Here is an 18590-nt window from a genome sequence, read left to right as displayed (position 1 = left end):
GTGGGAGATCGACAGGCAGATCGGTGCAGCGTCTGCAGTGATGAGGACTCTGTATTGGTCTGGTGAAAAAGAGCCGAAAGGCAAAGCTCTTGATTTACCAGTCGATCTACGCTCCTATCCTCATCTATCATGACCAAAAAAACAAGAACGCGGATACAAGTGGCTGAAATTAGCTCCACCGCAGGGTGTCCAGCTTCTCCCTTATAGATAGGGTGAGAAGCTCGGTCATCCGGGAAGGGCTCAGAGTCGAGCCAATGCTCCTCCGCATCGAGAGGAGCCGGATGAGGTGGCTCGGGCATCTGGTGAGGTGTTCCAGGCACGTTCCACTGGGAGGAGGCCTCGGGGACGACCCAGGACACTCTGAGAGACTATGTCTCTTGGCTGGCCTGGGAATGCCTCAGGATCCTCCCGGAAGAGCTGCCCCCACAATCCAACCTCGAATAAGCGGAGAAAATGGATGCATGGATAATAAAATACATATAGGGAGATCTGTGTATTTTGTATCTCTCCAGATGATTGTCATGCTTTCCCTGGGGGCAACAATGGACAGAAGAAACAAAAATTTAAAAAGGTATGCTTAAATTAAAAGACAAGCACTTGTACTATTTAAATAAAGGTATACAAACTGAAATATTTAAAAATAAAAAAGCTAGATTTGTTTCAAACATTTATTTGCCCACTAAAATTAATGTTTGCAATATTATGTTAATGTTCAAATGTGACATAATTTACTGCCAGTGAGCAAGACTTCAACAAACTAGCTTTATAAAAAGAAACCTGTCATGAGGAGCTTTTCCACCAACCAGTCCAGGGAACTGGAGTTCCTGCTAACAGGAGTTCTTGGTTGTAAAAGGTTCCTGTGGCCCAGGTTGTTTTTGTTTCCATCGCACTTATTAGTTTAGGGTAGCTTAAGCAAATGAGACTGATGTTGCTAAATACTGTGACGTACTGGATCTAAAAAAAAATGCTGGTATTTCAAGCTTTCAAGTTAATGTCTTATTTTCTATCTTAATCTAAATTTCAAATACTTTTGATACCTTTAAAACCTAACCTTTTATCCAGGTGAGGCAATTGAGAGCTGATTCTCATTTGCAATGCCATCCTGGCGCAGACAGTCTTTGAGGTAGGGAGTTTTATTATATACAGGTAGATTTCAATCAATTAGAATATATTTATTCTATTTTATTGCGATGATATGCCTACTGTAAATACGTAGATTGTGCAACAGAATCTTTCAGATGACTATATATGTGATTTATGAGCTGGAAAATGCAATAGGGCCATGAGCCTAAGCCTCACACAGTTTCAGTACAAATTAGACAACAATTAATCACATCTATAGTCATCTGCAGTCAGTATTCTACATTTATTTGTATTTTCAAAAAGACAATTTTTCTTCATGCAAGTTCTTCAGCTTTAGAGAACATCCGCTCACATGCCTTTTATGGACCTTTTATTCATCATGTGCTATGATTACTATGCACTTACTATGTACATTGTAGTTTGTATATGTCTTTGCTACTATTTTGCTTTGTTTTAATCTGCTGTCTGCAGCCAGGTTGGCACTGCAAATACCTTACCTGGATAAGGTTCAATAAATAAAAAAATACATGACTTCACGGACAGCTCTTTGTCAGTTTTTAAATACAGCAGTGTGAAGTATTTGGAATCTGTAAATGTATTTTCCTGAAAAAAAGACTGTACATTGCAAATATTTATTTGTGAAAATACAAAAACAAACAAAAAGCCTGGCTTCATTTCCTTGTCTTGCAATTTGGCAAACGCAATATTTTTTATGGAGCAGCTCCTGTCTGGGAAGTTTTTTATTTTTATTTTTTAAATCTGATCCCTACACCCCGCGATTGACTGGATTGGGTGGCATGGAGGCTAACTGGTTAGCACATTTGCCTCAGTTCGGTGGACCTGGGTTCAAATCTGGCCTCACCCTCACCTGCTGGGCATTCAGTGAGGGTGTGTCGTTTGACTAAATAGCGGCTCAAGGTAGGCCGCTGGTCTAATGCAATTTTGTTGAATTTGACCGGGACACAGGCAGACAGATACTGAGGTCCGCTGACATATTTATGTCACCGGTTATCACCAGCTCATTCTGAATACCCACTCACATTGTCTGTTGCTACACCGGCCAAGAGCAGTTACAATACTCCACTCATCCACGAATCGCTGCGATTAATGCATTGTCCTCTTACGCATAGAGATGTCTCTGTCGAAACTGTCATTGCGCCATCTTTAAAGGGAACGAGAGGAGCTGCGTCAATTGGTGGCAAATAAAGTCGGCTGTAACACACTCACAGTGGTGCAGCCGGCCCACTATCGGATGTGCCAGGCTGCGGTGGTCTACGAAATTACAAACACCGGTCTAACCTCGCCGTGTTGGATTCATACCGTTCACAAAAACAGGGCCCCGTGTCTTTAATAATTTGGAACACATTGTAGGAAAGTAAAAACAATCAGATACAATCAGATAAACAGCCAGGCCAGAGACATGCAAACTTATTTCCAAAAATCCCTAAAAGTTCAATTTTCAGTATTATTTTCATCATCACACTTTTCCTCTTTGCCATCAATGGGCCCCTTTTGTTTTGGCATCACAAATAAAGCCAAAAAGGCATTGTGGAGTTAATCCTTTAATGCTCTCTGAGCCGGAGTCTCATGATAAAAAATAACTTTGTGAATGCTCCAGTTCAATCTCTGGATTTTTGTTATGGTGTATTCGGCTCGACAATTTTGGTTGAATTTCAAATTGTAAGACTACCAGGGTTTTCGACCTTTGACATTACATGGTACACAGAGTAGAATGGTCACCTTATCCCAGTAGCACGTCAGCCTCTTCATCTCGATGGTGTTTGGGTTCTTTTCCTCGAGTGTTAACTTTCTTCTACTCATTTCATCCAGGAGAAGGAAATTCTAGATGAATACAGTAAAGCAGTGGTTCTCAAACCAACGGGTACTACAGCCAAAAATAAAAACAGCGCGAAAAGATTAAATGCAACTTATATTGTACTTAAAAGTTAAATAGAACAGAACTGTACTCAACAAATGAAGTCTACTTGATTCCAAACAAAGTTTAAGTCACAGTATCTATGCACAATTTGAACATTTAATTTTGTGTCCGCTTAGGACTAGTGGTACCACACTTTGAAGATCACTGCAGTTGAGTACTGGATCAGAAGCCCAAACCTGCGCCACTCTTTGTTTTCCACCATTGGACATACTTTACATAAACATAAGTATTGCGACACCTGCCCATTACGCCTGTTGGAAGTGAAAATGGAAGTTCTGTTGTCGCGTCGATGCTAAAACAGCTTCCTATTTCTATGAGATTGTGGAGTATGGCCAATTTTTGTACATTATTCCAGAAGAGCACTAATGTTGGTTTCTCTTTCATGGTATTGACGTCAGGGTTCAAATTAATTCTTCCACACCATACTGATCCAAGCATGCTTTTATAGACCTTGCTTTGTGCACTTGGGCTCAGCCATACCATCAGTGTTGTACCTGAATGAGTTCAATGAACGAAAGTTCATGAACTAGTTCATATTTTGAGTGAACGTGAACTGAACTTAGTTCATTTCTGCCTGATGAACGTTATTGAGAACGAGCTCATTCTGGCATCTGTGAATGGTTTTCCAAAGAAAGTTCATTTTCCTTCAAGAGTGCCTGGTGTTGTTAGGGACTTCCAGGAAAAACCCGTCTGAACACACCACATACGAGCCTTCATACAGTGCCGTGAAGAAGTATTGGCCTCCTTCTCAAATTCGTATATTTTTGCATAGTTTCCCCACTTTAATTTTTAAGATCAATCAAACAAATATAGATAGAAAAATATAACACAAGTGAACTTAAAATATTGTTTTTAAATGGTGATTTCATTTGTTAAAGAAGAAAAAAAACTATTCAAAGTTACCTGGCCCACGTGTGAAAAAGTAATTACCCCCCTTGTTAAATCATGAATTAATTGTGGGAAATGACAAATGTTTGTTCATTTTTACTGAGCACCCCCAAGCCTCCAGACCTGTTCAATAAAGAATTCACTTTAACAGAATCTGTCCCGACAAAATCAAGTCGGACAAAAGCTCTAAAAAAAAGCTGCAACAAAATGACACAATCTAAAGAAATTCCAGAACAGTTTAGAAATACAGTGTTGAACCTTCCCAGGAGTGGCCAACCTACAAAGGATAAGGCAAGCACCTTATCGCCAGCTGTGAATGACCGTAACTTTGCCTTGGCCCTTTGTTCCAATTGAGCTTTCTGTTGAAGGTGCACAATGTCTTTTGTCTTTTTAGGTCTTAGAAGATCAAGTCGAGTGCGGAGCGTTTTCTTGAACATAGACGAAGAGGGAGACACCTTTGTTGTAGCATGGGGTGTGTTTCTGTAGGACAACAGAAAAGCACTGAGGTGTCGGTTGAGGGACTGGGAGCTAGGTAAGGCTTTGAGCACTTGCTTCAAAGTTTGTACAAATCCTACTCCAAGTCCATTTGTAGCAGGATGATAAGGCGCAGACATAATGTTGTGAATACAATTTTCTTCCATGAATGTTCTGAACTCCTCCGACACGAGGTGTGGGCCATTATCAATAAGTTGTTGAGGTAGACCAAATCGGCTTAAGATAGACCTGAGCTCTTGAATGGTTCTCTCTGAAGAGTTGCTCTTCATCACAGCTACTTCTGGCCATTTACTATGAGCATCAACTACCACTAAGAACATGTGGTTGCCCAATGGTCCCACAAAATCAATGTGAACTCTTTGCCACGTTTCTTCAGGCCAGTTCCATGCATGTAAGGGCACCAACTGTGGGAGGTTTCTCACTTTTTGGCAGTCAGTACATGACCTTGCTTTCTCCTCTATAGCTGCATCCAGGCCACCAGAAATAAGTGTAATAACCGTTTCTTTCATCCGCACTATTCCACAGTGTCTGACATGAAGCTCAGCAAGCACTTTCTCTCTAAGGGTGGTGGAATGATGACACGATAGTCCCACAACAGGCATCCATTTTGGACTGAAAAGTTCATCTTGTCTCACCAGATACGACTTGAAAGTGGGTGTCATCTCTCCTCCTCTTCCCCGAGTGATGGTATCAACAACTGTGTCAGTGCGTGTATGTTTCGTCACGTGAGCTGAGGGGACCGGAGCAGCTGTCACCTCCTTGAAGTAAAATATCTCAGCCTGTGGAGGCTCAGAGTGTGTGACAGGTAAAGGAAGCCTAACAGATAACAGATAACAGCAGAGCCCATCGCTGCATACAGGTGGCTGCCAGATATGGAATGCCCACAAATAGAGGTTAGTGGACGATGATCCGTTAGTAGCGTGAATTTCCTGCCAAAGAGATACTGATGAGATTTCGTAACTCCAAACACTACAGAAGGTCCCTAACTTTCATTCTGTGCATAATTACTTTCCGGCTTACTCAGTGTTCTTGATGCAAAGGCGATAAGTCTCTCTTCTCCAGATGGCATTATGTGTGACACAACTGCACCCACCCCATAAACTGAGGCATCACATGCCAGCTGTAGTGGTAGCTATGGGTCAAAGTGGGCCAGGCCCCCCAAGTTGACGAGAGTTGTCTTTACGTCTTTGAATGCAGAATCACATTTGTCTGTCCATTTCCATGTTCTTGCTTTGTTGAGCAGTACATGTAGCGGGTTTAACATGTTTCCCAGGTTGGACATAAATCTTGCGTAGTATGTCAACAATCCAAGAAAGGACCTCAACTGACTCATATTTTTGGGAGGTAGAGCTTCCAAAATAGCCTTCACCTTAGATGGTGCCTTGTCAATCGCATGTCCCAAGTATTCAACAGAAGGCTGGAAAAACTCACATTTATCTTGTTGGACGTTCAACACCTATTCCCCCAGACGTTGTAGTGTCGCATCCAGATTCCGTAAGTGGGACTCCTCATCTGGCCCTGTGATGAGCAAGTCATCCAGATAACACCGAACCCCTGAAAGGCCACTCAGGATCTGGTCCATTGCTGTTTGAAATAGTGCTAGAACAGAGGTAATCCCAAAGGGGAGCCTCTGGTACCAGTATAGTCCTTTGTTCAGGCAGCAATTCCTGTGACTCATGTACCGCATGCATTTGATTATATGCTTGCAAGAAATCTATCTTGCTAAACTTTTCACCTCTAGCCAAGCATGAGAAGAGGTCATCGATGAGAGGTAATGGGTAATTCTCAGCTTCCAGAACTGGATTTACAGTGACTTTAAAATCACCCCAAATTCTCATTGTGTGCTCCTTATTTTACAGTCATCTTAACAGTAATGTCTTTCATGCTGCCAAGTTGCCCATCGAGAACTTTGGAATGTTTCTTCAAAATCTCCTGCGAGAGGCTTGTTTTGTTTGTTCTCTAATCATGCCAGTTCAGCTTGATCTTCTTCAGCCCATCAGAGCGGATGATTCCCCCAAAACGACGTACACTGGAAGAGTCTTTTTCTGTTTGCTATGTTCCACGAGCACATAAACAACTCCTAACACTGGTACAGACTCACCAGTGTATGTCCTTATCATAAATTTTGTCATTTGGAGAGAAAGGTGCTGTAGTTTGGCATTGTAAACAACGTTTGATACCATGGATACATGTGTACCAGTGTCCACCTGTATCCTGACTGGTTGGTTCTCCAGTAATGGTGTGACCCAGTATCCATCATCATTGTCATCGATAACAGATATGTACTGTCTTCTTCCTCTGACTCACAATTACTCAGTTCCATTTTATTCACATATTTCTTCTTATTTCCCCCACTTCTCTGTCTCTCTTGCGTGTCTGAGTTTTCTTACTCCGACAGACACGTTCTATGTGGCCCTTCTTACCACAGTTTCTACAGTCTAAAGGCCTCTTTACACTCCCGCGTTCGTGCGGCTGACAATGCCCGTATTGCATCACATGACCGACATGCAGACATCTCCATTGATGTGCTAATTTTGCCTTTTCCAGTCGTAGGTTAGCTTCTGGCAATAATCGTTTTTGAATAGCCTCACCACGTAGACCACACACCAGCCGGTCATGTACAGTGTCATTTAGTGCCAGTCCAAAATCACAATGTTCAGATAACTGTTTTAATACAGCTACAAATTGTAAAACAGCTTCCCCCTCTTCCTGGTTCCTTTTATGGAATTTGAACCTCTCTGCAATGACCAGCGGCTTTGGTGCATAGTGATTTTTCAATCTTGCCACTATTTCCTCAAATGACTTGTTTCCTGGCTTGTCAGGTTGCACCAGACTACACAGTAGGTTGAATGATTTTCCTACCATGATACATAAAATGTTTGTACAATAATATCCTTTTCAATCTTGTTTGCTAGGATAATGTATTCAAACCTCTCGGTATATGAAGTCCATTGTTCTCCATTTTCGTCAAATGGCCCCCGATGTCCAGCCATCTCAGCAGTTTGTCTTGGGGTAACTTTTCCTTTCCACCGCGGACCTTTTTACCCCGACCCACAGCAGCAGCAACATATCCCAGCGTGCATCGCGGCATACGCAAGAGGGACATCACAAGAGAATAATACACAACAATTATATGGACTGATGAGATGAAAGTTGATCTTTTTGGAAGGTGTGTCTCTCGTTACATCTGGCGTCAATGTAGCACAGCATGTCAGAAAAAGAACATCATAACGTCAGGCAAAAATGGTGGTGGTAGTTTGATGGTCTTGGGCTGCTTCGCTTTAACTTGTGATTGATGGAACCATGAATTCTGCTCTTTAACAGAAACTCATTGCCAGTTATAGAAAACTCTTGCTTTCAGTTGTTGCTGCGGAGGGTGGCCTAACCAGTTATAAGGTTTAGGGGGCCATTACTTTTTCAAACAGGGCCAGGTAACTTAATCGTTTTCTTTCCTGAATAATTTAAATCACCATTTAAAAAGAGCATTTTAAGTTCACTTGGGTTATATTTGTCCAATATTCACATCTGTTTGATGATTTTAAACATTGAAGTGGGGCGCTATGCAAAAATATAACAATTTGAGGAGGGGGCCAATACTTTATCACGGAACTGTATTTTGGGGATAAAACGCTGCATTTGGCAACCGATTTAGTGCGGCTATGGCCGCCATTCATGGCAGGCACGTCGCAGCTGCGTGAGAACGTGAGGTGCATTCAGGGACACTGCATAAATGGGAGTGAATATGTACTTTGGTGGTCCGTTTGTAATACAGTATAGTACATCCATCCATCCATTTTCTGAGCCGCTTCTCCTCACAAGGGTCGCGGGCCTGCTGGAGCCTATCCCAGCTATCATCGGGCAGGAAGCGGGGTACACCCTGAACTGGTTGCCAGCCAATTGCAGGTATAGTACATAATTTAAAAAAGATTTTTGCTACGAAAATTATTATTTGTATAAGAATTCTTTAGTTAAAACTCTGTACGATCACACTGTCATAATATGGAATCTATTTGAATATAAGAATAGATAAAATAAAATATTTTGTTAATATAGTCAGCCAGAGCTGTGAGGAATGCAAAGTTATCAATGTCCTTTCATCATCGTTCCTGTCATACTGTGTTGCGTGTTTTTCTTTGCACATTAAGGACAAAAGTCTTGTTTTTGTTTCAAATCCCCTTTTAAAAAAAAACACCTTTCAAGCAACATGTTTTTCCGCATGCTTTTGCGATTGTCGGGTGAAAGCTACAGCTGGCTACCAGTGTGGACTGAATGGGTGGCAACTATGGGAAAATGAAATGGCAGTATTTTGAGGGTAATAGCCTATCAGCAACATATTGAGAAAAAAAAGAGCTATGGAACTCCACAACAACAATTGGGTTCACAAGTTTGAAATATCCTTAGCATTTTCTGCAATCAACAAATGATGAAACTTTTACATACAGGCTCAAATACAGTATATACTGTACATACACTACCACTAATCTCCCTTAGCAAGTTTCACCGTGTACTGAGGCACAGGCGGATCTGGTTATCAAAAGAATAGTTCTAATAGAGTTCTAATGGAGTTCATCTTTGGAATGGTAAATTTATGTCAAAATTTTGAATTATGAACTGAACTAGTTCATTTTTGGAATGGTGAACTGAACTTTGAACTACTTCGCGTACAAAATGAACTTTCTCAACACTGCATACCATCCATTTTCTGGATTACTTATCCCCATTTGGGTCACGGGAAAGGCGAGCTGCAGTCTATCCTAGCTGACTTTAGAGAGGTGGGGTACACCTTGGACTGGTCGCCAGCCAATCACAGGTCAATATAGACAATCAACCATTCATACTCACATTCACACCTATGGACAATTTAAATTCCGGATACTGTACCGAAAAAGTCTACTTAAGTACAGTACAGCAATTATTTATTTGAACTTCATTACGTACCACCATCGATGGTGAGTGAATGTGACATAAATGAATGTTTTCAAGGAATGGTAGAAAAAGTGAGGTAAGAGTGGTACCTTGATCCTGTGAATGCTGACGATGGTCTCTGACAGTTTTTCAATGGCCAGCGGGAAGAACAGCGTGACAGTGAGCTTGATGGTTCCGTACAAAGACACCGTGACAAACACTCGCCTGGCGCTGATACTGTTGCCCAGCATAACATACACCACAAAGGTGACAAACACCACAATCTTACTACTGGCGAAGAACGATGCCATGTTGAGTCCTCGCAGGTAGGAGCTCTTCATGATCTGGTTTATTTCCTTTCTGGAGAGAAAAGAAGAAACACAGGCATTTGTTACTGCCTTGGCCTTCCACCAACAGATGACCCAATACCAAAAGCAACCGGTAAAGGTCCATGGGACATTTTCTACCCGGTCGTACAGGGACTAAACCAAAAATATTTTATTGATCACCACAGGCTATTAGAACTATTCTTTTGATAACCAGATCCGCCTGTGCCTCTGTACACGGTGAAACTTGCTAAGGGAGATTAGTGGTAGTGTATGTACAGTATATACTGTATGTAAAAGTTTCATCATTTGTGGATTGCAGAAAATGCTAAGGATATTTCAAACTTGTTGTTGTGGAGTTCCAGACAGACCATTTGACCAGTGACAGCTGGTCAGTAGAGTGCAGCTTTTTTAGGGTTTTCTCTGGTCTCGTCAACTCCTGTGACTTAGCCAAAGGAGGTCTCAAGCGCACAGGCGCAACCTCAGGCCAATGCGTTTGCATATTTGTCCGCTGCGGAGTAATATTCACAATTACATCTGTGTGTGGATGGTGGATGTGTGGAATGGATCTAGCTGCCAGTGTTCAAGGAGTACAAAACAGCCCATGACAACAGCGACAGCAACCCCCCAAAGGAAAAACTTATACGATTCACGTAAATGGCCTACCTATTTTGACTTCAAAATGGCCAATTTCGCCGAAAGGCGACTGATTTGCATGTATGATTTTTAGATGAGCAGGATAAATTGTATGTCGTCAATCATGAGTAAAGTTGTTTCATTCATCTCTGTTGTCTGATTTTGTAATGTATTCCCATTCCGGGGTCCAAGGTGGATGGCTGTTTGCTTACAAACAGCAACTCTGGGAGGATATTATTGCATCCTCAAATGAGATACAAGCAGAAACTATCCATGGACTTACCATTTCAATTGATCAGAGAGTTGGTCAGCTGATAATGAAGAGGGGTTCCTATTGTAACACTTGACAGGCCAATATAGCTTTACAATATAATCAGGGCTGTCAAACTCATTTTTACCATGGGCCACATTGCAGTTGTGGTTAACTTCAAAGGGCCGTTATGACTGTGAATCGCCTCATCATATCATTATATATACTTGTATAGTGGAACCTCAGTTTTGTATGCCATTCCTTTCGTATGATTCGATTTCTGACCATTTTTTACATTTAGAATTTTGTTTCAGTTTTATACATCTGCAAATAGTCCAAATGCCAAATGCATCCACCTGCCCACATCACTCCTAAATTTGTATTATTAAAATGCATGCCATTTCTCAACATTATTAAAATTGGAAACAATTTGAAATTTTGGTACATAAGAACATGAAGTAGACACACATGATTTGCTTATTCTCCCAAAGGTTTAGACAACCTCTGTCTATTAAGAAAAGGTATATACATGAGAGCACCAGCACTACATTTATGGAGACCATAGCTGTGTTACAAACCATGAATGCAAAGAGAGTCAATACACTTTTGGATAAGTTCACATGGAAAATCTCAAATGTCACGGATGGTGTTGCTCCTATTAAAACTAAGACAACCTTGAGTCGACCAAAAAAAGAATTCCTGGTGTCTACGTCACTTGGGTTGTTTGAGGAAGAAAAAATAAAATAAAATTCAGGCTTTAGAAGAAATTGAGAAAAATGCCAAATGTTTGGAAATGTGGTTGACTGTTAGATTTCGATGCGGACAGGGACAGAAACTTTATGACAAAACTATGTGTAGGGCAAATTACTGATAACTGTGTATCGCCTGTGGTCTGATCTGTCCGAGTCAGCCAAGGGGAGGATGTCGGGTTTTGGTCGTGAGCTGGGTTCCACAGTGGCCTCCACAAGTCAATCACCCTATGACAAAGATCAAGGAGAGTGCAATCTGGAAAAAGACCAACAATACAACCACCTCCTGCGACCCACAGCACAGTCCTCCACACGCATGACTTCTGCGGTCCCCTCTCTTCTCACACAGCCTGCTGCAGTGTCACAACAAGAGCAGCCACCTCCCTCCTACACCGCTTGGCCTTGCGGAATGTACTTGACAACTCATGGATAGCAAAGCACCGCTGAACCAGATTTGAGGAGGTTGAGGCTAGGCGCTGAACATGGGAGGGGACACGGAGGGTGCAGAAGATGCCTCCATTGTGGAAAGAAGGGACATTGGATAGACATTGAATCAGAGACTGTCCGAAGGAGAAAAAAAAAAAAAAAAAAAAAAAAAAAAAGGCTTTTGCACTCATGGGGATGATTGATGGTGGGGGACCCAGTTCCTCCGACCTCTGGCTGACTCCCGGCGGCCCCAAAGACAGAGCGGCGCTTAACTGCCGATATGTAGACACACATGATTTCAACATTGCTGTTTCTTTTTGTTATTTTTCTGCAATGAAGACGCGCTTGGCACTGATAACACTGCTTCACTTAGGCTAGTTATTTAATTTACAGTCACCACCAGACATTCATGTACACACTTATGGAGTTAATGTATACAATTATGAAGTGTAATTGATAGATCCCTTTGACTTAGAAAGATATCCTCCCCCTCTCCAAAACCAGTCCAAATTGACAGAATTAGCATTATATTTGGATCTCTCAGCACTGTTGTTTATGTTCTTTTGTTTTGTTTATTTGTTTGTTTTGTTGTCATGACAACAAAAGACGAGGGATAACAAAGATACATTGAAAATTGAGTTACTTGAAATGTAGACTTATTACTTGTAATTGTCTGAGGATCTATTCCCTGTGTTAGATGTTGTACAACCCCAATTCACACTCACATTCACACCTACGGGCAATTTAGAGTCGTCAATTAACTTACCATGCATGTTTTTGGGATGTGGGAGGAAACCGGAGTGCCCGGAGAAAACCCACGCAGGCACGGGGAGAACATGCAAACTCCACACAGGCGGGGACGGGGATTGAACCCCGCTCCTCAGAACTGTGAGGCAGACGCTCTAAACAGTCGCCCACTGTGCCGCTAAAAACAGAATACAATGATTTGCAAATCACGTTCAACCTATATTTAATTGAATACAGAAGCTATTTAATGTTCAAACTGATTAACTTTATTGTTTTTAGCAAATAATAATTAATTTAGAATTTTATGGCTGCAACATGTTCCAGAAAAGCTGGGACAGGTGGCAAGACTGAGAAAGTTGAGGAATGCTCATCAAACACCTGTTTGGAACATCCCACAGGTGAACAGGCTCATTGGGAACAGGTGGGTGCCACGATTGGGTATAAAAGGAGCTTCCCTGAATTGCTCAGTCATTCACAAGCAAAGATGGGGCGAGGTTCACCTCTTTGTGAACAAGCCATAAAATAAAAGCCATAAAAGTTAATGATTATTTGCTAAAAACAATAAACTTTATCAGTTTGAACATTAAATATCTTGTATTTGTAGTGTATTCAATGAAATATAGGTTGAACATGATTTGCAAATCATTGTATTCTGTTTTAACACAACGTCCCGACTTCATTGGAATTGGCGTTGTACAATTATTATTTTTTTCTTTTGTTTGTCTTTGTTCTGTAAATCTGTTATCCATTTTGTATTGTGTTTTTGGGATGCCCTCAAAAAAGAGATACTGCAGCTCAAGGGGTTATCCTTGAATAAATTCAAATTACACTTGCTGACCGGGCAAAAATTAATTCATGTTCTAAACATAACAGTAACACACACATAAGGTAATGAATTGACCTTTGTGCAGTAAAGTTAACTGTAGCCTGAAGCTAGCTAGCAGCTCATTTGCACCAGGAGTTATGTGGAAAACCTTTGGCTTACATTACATTAACATTATGTATAAAAGACATGTTTAGAGGACTTGTAACTTACCTTCGACCAGTCTCGTCAATGAAAACTGGCACGCATTTTATCATGTTTAAGTCATCAAAGAGATATGTTTGGCTCGACAATGTCCCATTATCATCATGAAAAAAGGTCTGTGTAATTAAAATTTTATGTAATGAATTAAAACAGTTTTTGCATCATGGTTTCATGCTTTAATTCTGTGCTGCTCCTTCTGGTATGCCTGCATTGGACACCAGAGGGCAGTACAATAATTACATATACAAATCTGTAATACACAAAGATCATCATTGCAACTAAACTGCAGTAATATTAATTGTTTTACATGCCTGTCAGTATTGTTCTATGCCCTGTCTGGATGTGTTTTTGCACCGTTTGTGTACAAATATTAGTTATTTAAAGGTTTATAACTAATGTGATATCAGTGGTAGTCTTGTTAGCCCGCTACTTAGCTTACTTGTAAGTGAAATTTATGCTCACAACACAAGGCAAAAAATAAAGACCCCGCAACAGCTTGCAACTCACAAGACTCACAAATCGGGGCACTTGTAAGTCAAGGTACCACTGTATTACCAACACCTCTCAGTACAATGCAGTGCAGGTGAACACATCTATATACTGTACATAATAACAAACAGTATTAAATGAACAGCTCTCTGACAGTGTCAATATCTGGCATCATTATCTTTAAAGGCTGAATTTCAGATCTCGCCCTTGTAGTGGATTTCAAAAGATTGTGTTGCTTGTGTTTCTCCCAGTCATTTTTTGCCAAATGGCAGGAAACGGATGCCATCTTGCCTCTAGAGCAGTGGTTCTTAACCTTGTTGGAGGTACGGAACCCCACAAGTGTCATACGCACATTCACAGAACCCTTCCTAGTTAGAAAAATAAAATATGCTTTATTTAAAATTCAAAAGAGCTATTCTGTATATTTTATTGTCTGTGTAGATTCTCAGTCATCCATGTCATGGTAATCCCCAAAGGTTCAATCATGGTGACTGGACTGTTCTTGTTTATTGTTTGTTCAACAAACACAAACAGTCCAGTTGCCATGTTTCAACCTTTGCGGATAAACTGTACATTTTATTTGTGCACAAAATGAACCACCCATTAGTTACACACAAAATCATTATGTTCAAAGAACCGTAAATTAATGTGAATTTTGCTGTTGCCTTTCTCCTTGGCAAGTGCCACTCTTATATCATTTTCACAACAAAGTCCTTTTTTTTTCTTTGTGTTATTGCTACAATCCTTGAAAAGGGTTCATAGGTAAGAGCAATTTTTTAGGGCTCTTTTTTTTTAATGTTCTGTATTAATAGTACATGCATTGATGTTGACAAAAAAAGTTAATCTCATGCAAATCGGTTGATAAATGAGCAATTTATGATTTATTTTCAATAAACATGCATTGCCCTTGATGGGAACGTTGCCCCCAGCAACATGACCGCTACGAAGGCACGTCATTTAGCCGGGCTGCTCCACCGCACTGGCGTATCTAGTATGCTTTCTATTCACGTCTAAGTATTGCTGTTTGCACTGTGAAGCATTCCACCAACCCATCTCCTATCGGTTGCGCCGTCTGATGGCACAGCGATTCAGCTCAACTCGTGTATCGCTGAAATATTGGTTTATATTATATTTTTTAACTATTATATATATAAATAAATTATTAAAAAAATAATAATTTCAGATCAAGGCGCAGCGCCGCAACGGCAATACGCCCACCTTGACACAATGTTGCGTTTTGAACGCCGTGCTTTTATGGAAACACGCACACACGCCGTGTGTGTCTTGTCCACCATTGAGCCCCTGTGACTGCCTCAGCGAACCCCTGGGGTTCGATCGAACCCAGGTTAAGAACCACTGCTCTAGAGTGATATTTCTAACTCTAAACAATTTCTATGAGACTTTGACAGGGTAAGGAGTGCATAGGGGCTCATAGAAAACTTGGCTTCAAGGTCTCGCTTGAGAATTTGATCCGGAACCAAACCGCTGTTCTAGAGAAGGATTTACTAAATGTTGGGCCCTGAATACAATGTCAACAGACAGAAAGATATGCCAAATGAGGCATGTGCATTAAACTGCAGTAAACAAACAAATTCTGAAGCCTGCACGCGAGGCCTCAGAGGAACAAACGGCTTGATTAAACAAAAAAAGGGGGAAAAAAAGGCTGACTCTTACATTTTTGACCTCATTATTTTAGGTTCAACACACTAATAGAGCCACAATTGGGAGAACCAAGAAACAAAAAAATGCACCAAGCATGTGGATACTAGATGCATAATACAATCCTAGGAATAAAAACAACAACTTATAGACTTTTTCACCAGAACGTCACATGTATTTTCAAGAGACAGCGCCATTTCCAATGGCTACTAGTAAACACACCCTTCCATGTCATTTGACCAAGGCAGATTGATTAAGAAAACAGGGGAAATGGCTTGCACAATGATTTTAATCTTCTCTACCACCGTAGTTTGAATGTGGGACGTGTTAGTCGTAAAGATGTTACATGAGGTGAATTTGTCACGGTTAGGGTGAGGCAAAAACGAGGAAGACCAAAGTGCAAGGAAGCAGGGAGGCAAGGCAGTAGTCTCAAAAAATTATATTTAATCCCCCCCCCCCCCAAAAAAAAAGGCAAACAAGGAACATAAATAAAGCAAACTGATGGGGGCTATCCATTTAGGCATCAAAAGAGTCAATCTGTTTGTATTTAGTTCCCTGGTTTCTTTCAGTTCTTGTCGGTTCATTTTCATTGTCTCTGTCTGTGCAACGTCTTAGTTACCAGTAATGTTTTGTTTCCAGTTTTAGGTTTGTTCAAGTGTTTCTTTGTTACTTTGGTTATCTGTTGTGGGACTTTTGTTTAGTTTGCTTTCCATCAAGGCAGTCTTGCAATGTTCTCTGTACAACTACTTAGGAAATCCACTCCATTTGCACTCTTCAGTCACAGGTTTCGCTAGTTATTTTTTTGTTTTGAAGGAAATCGAATGGTAAAAAAAAGAAACCTTTTGGAGTATATCTGAGATTCCAACCCCAAACCCAACAAGTAAAAAGTAGTCCTCCAAAAAATTACGTATTACGTAAGTACTAAGTAAATGATAACTTCTAGTTTACTTTTTAAATCAGAGCATGAACGTCAAATAAAATTAAAATTAAAAAAATGAATGTACAAATTCTCATATAGTTGTGTGTGTGCGCGCGCATGTGAGAGAGTAGCACATACCCCAAAAGATGCATGTTTTACAGTTACTTAAGACCATAAAATAGGGCTAATGTGTTCTCTCAATTTAGAAGTGAGCTGGAATATCCACATTTGGGCAGACAGTGCCAGACAAATGTTACAACGCATGAAAGCTGTTGTTTTTCTCCATCAATATGTACACACAAGTTGTTCGCCGTTGCGTTCAACGGGAACGACGACCGTTCCAACATGGCCGCCACGTAGGCACATGGATTAGCCGCACAGGTGTTTCTAGTGCTCACATACCTATCCCGGTGAAGCCCAATAGAAGACGTTGTGTGCGGTCATGTTATTGCCTTGTGTCATTTGATTGGTGAACTAGTCAAACGTCACTAGCGGTCACGTTGGATTGGATCAAACAGCGTCCGATGCAGAAGTCGTAGTCCAGACCGTACACAAAAAAATTGGTAAATATGCAAAAATTGATAAATAAAAGTAGCGAGCGGCATGTAGATCATTGTAACAGAGTAAAAGTACCGTTTCTTCTTGACATAAATACTCAAGTAAAAATAAAAAGTTAAAGTAAAACACTAAAATTGCTCAAATAAAATGAATGAAATTCAAATTATACAAAATGCTACTTGAGTCAATGTAGCGCGTTCCTACGCACCTCTGGCTGTAGTCAATCGCTTTTATGCCACATGAGGTATGGTGCATATTATTTAGAAACATTATAAAAGCTCTATTATGGTTACCTTCTGGACTCTGTGACTAGAGATGAAAAGGGGTTTTCCCATGCGTACATCTTGATTATTCGGATGCCAGACACCACTTCGTTCATGATGCGGATCCGACTGTCAGTAAGGACCGCTGTTTTACTCCTGCACAAAAAAAAAAAAAAAAAAAAAAAAAAAGGATTCATTAATCTCCAAAGTAGGAAACTTTACATGGGAATCAACAGGAATTCATGGGAAGTAATGGGAGTAAACCAGGAAGTTAGAAAATTTTAGGTTGGAACTTATTGTAAATAAGGGAATATATTTATTATAATATTATATTTTCAAGTATAGTTGAAGACAAGATTTGTATGTGATAATAATATTTGTCCTTTTTTATCAAGCTTATGTTACTAATTGGTAAATATTTCTTGTAGAATTTAATTTGTACACAAATACCTTCCCTGCTTAAGCTGCTACTCCCAAGACCTGACCCCAATTAAGCAGAAGATGGATGGATGAATCACTTGAAGCTAATAAATAATTTTAAAATATATATGCTAAAAAACCTTGGTGAGTTATATCATTTATCATTTATACAAGTTGAATGAAAAGAAGCCTACTGCCCCTTATACCGTTTGTGTTATTTTTTTGAGTGTTTCTTTTGTTTGATCGTTAGTTTTGTTTGCCATTATCCATCCATCCATCCATTTTCTTTACCGCTTATCCTCACAAGCGTCGTGCTGTTTGGTGCACACAGTGGGTACGGAAAGCATTCAGACCCCTTTAAACGTTTCATTCTTTGTTATATTAAAGCCATTTGTTCAAATAATTTAAGTAAATTCTCCATCCATCCATTTTCTGAGCCGCTTCTCCTCACTAGGGTCGCGGGCGTGCTGGAGCCTATCCCAGCTGTCATCGGGCAGGAGGCGGGGTACACCCTGAACTGGTTGCCAGCCAATCGCAGGGCACATAGAAACAAACAACCATTCACACTCACAGTCATGCCTACGGGCAATTTAGAGTCTCCAATTAATGCATGCTTTTAGGATGCGGGAGGAAACCGGAGTGCCCGGAGAAAACCCACGCAGGCACGGGGAGAACATGCAAACTCCACACAGGCGGGACCGGGGATTGAACCCCGCTCCTCAGAACTGTGAGGCTGACGCTCTAACCAGTCGGCCACCGTGCCGCCTAAGTAAATTCTTTTCCTCATTAATGTACACATAGCACCGCATAT

At 40.7% G+C, this 18590-nt stretch overlaps 1 protein-coding gene across 9 annotated transcripts in view; it reads right to left on the bottom strand.

The window, feature by feature from the left end:
* Positions 1 to 18590, bottom strand: part of LOC133484110 (ATP-binding cassette sub-family C member 4-like) — an 83427-nt gene that overhangs the window by 44959 nt on the left and 19878 nt on the right. For all 9 annotated transcript variants that reach the window (XR_009790292.1, XR_009790289.1, XM_061786268.1 and 6 more), the window contains 3 exons: positions 17390 to 17515; positions 9421 to 9670; positions 2824 to 2925 (listed from right to left, as the gene is read on the bottom strand). Coding sequence is in view for 7 of the 9 variants with exons in the window: in XM_061786268.1 (XP_061642252.1) it covers positions 2824 to 2925; positions 9421 to 9670; positions 17390 to 17515 (478 nt within the window). In the remaining 2 variants the exon portion in view is untranslated. The remainder of the gene's footprint in view (positions 1 to 2823; positions 2926 to 9420; positions 9671 to 17389; positions 17516 to 18590) is intronic.

The sequence above is a fragment of the Phyllopteryx taeniolatus genome, chromosome 1 (genome assembly GCF_024500385.1).
Source record: "Phyllopteryx taeniolatus isolate TA_2022b chromosome 1, UOR_Ptae_1.2, whole genome shotgun sequence".
In the NCBI taxonomy this organism is placed as follows: Eukaryota; Metazoa; Chordata; class Actinopteri; order Syngnathiformes; family Syngnathidae; genus Phyllopteryx; species Phyllopteryx taeniolatus.
This window is presented reverse-complemented; position numbering and strand designations above follow the sequence as displayed.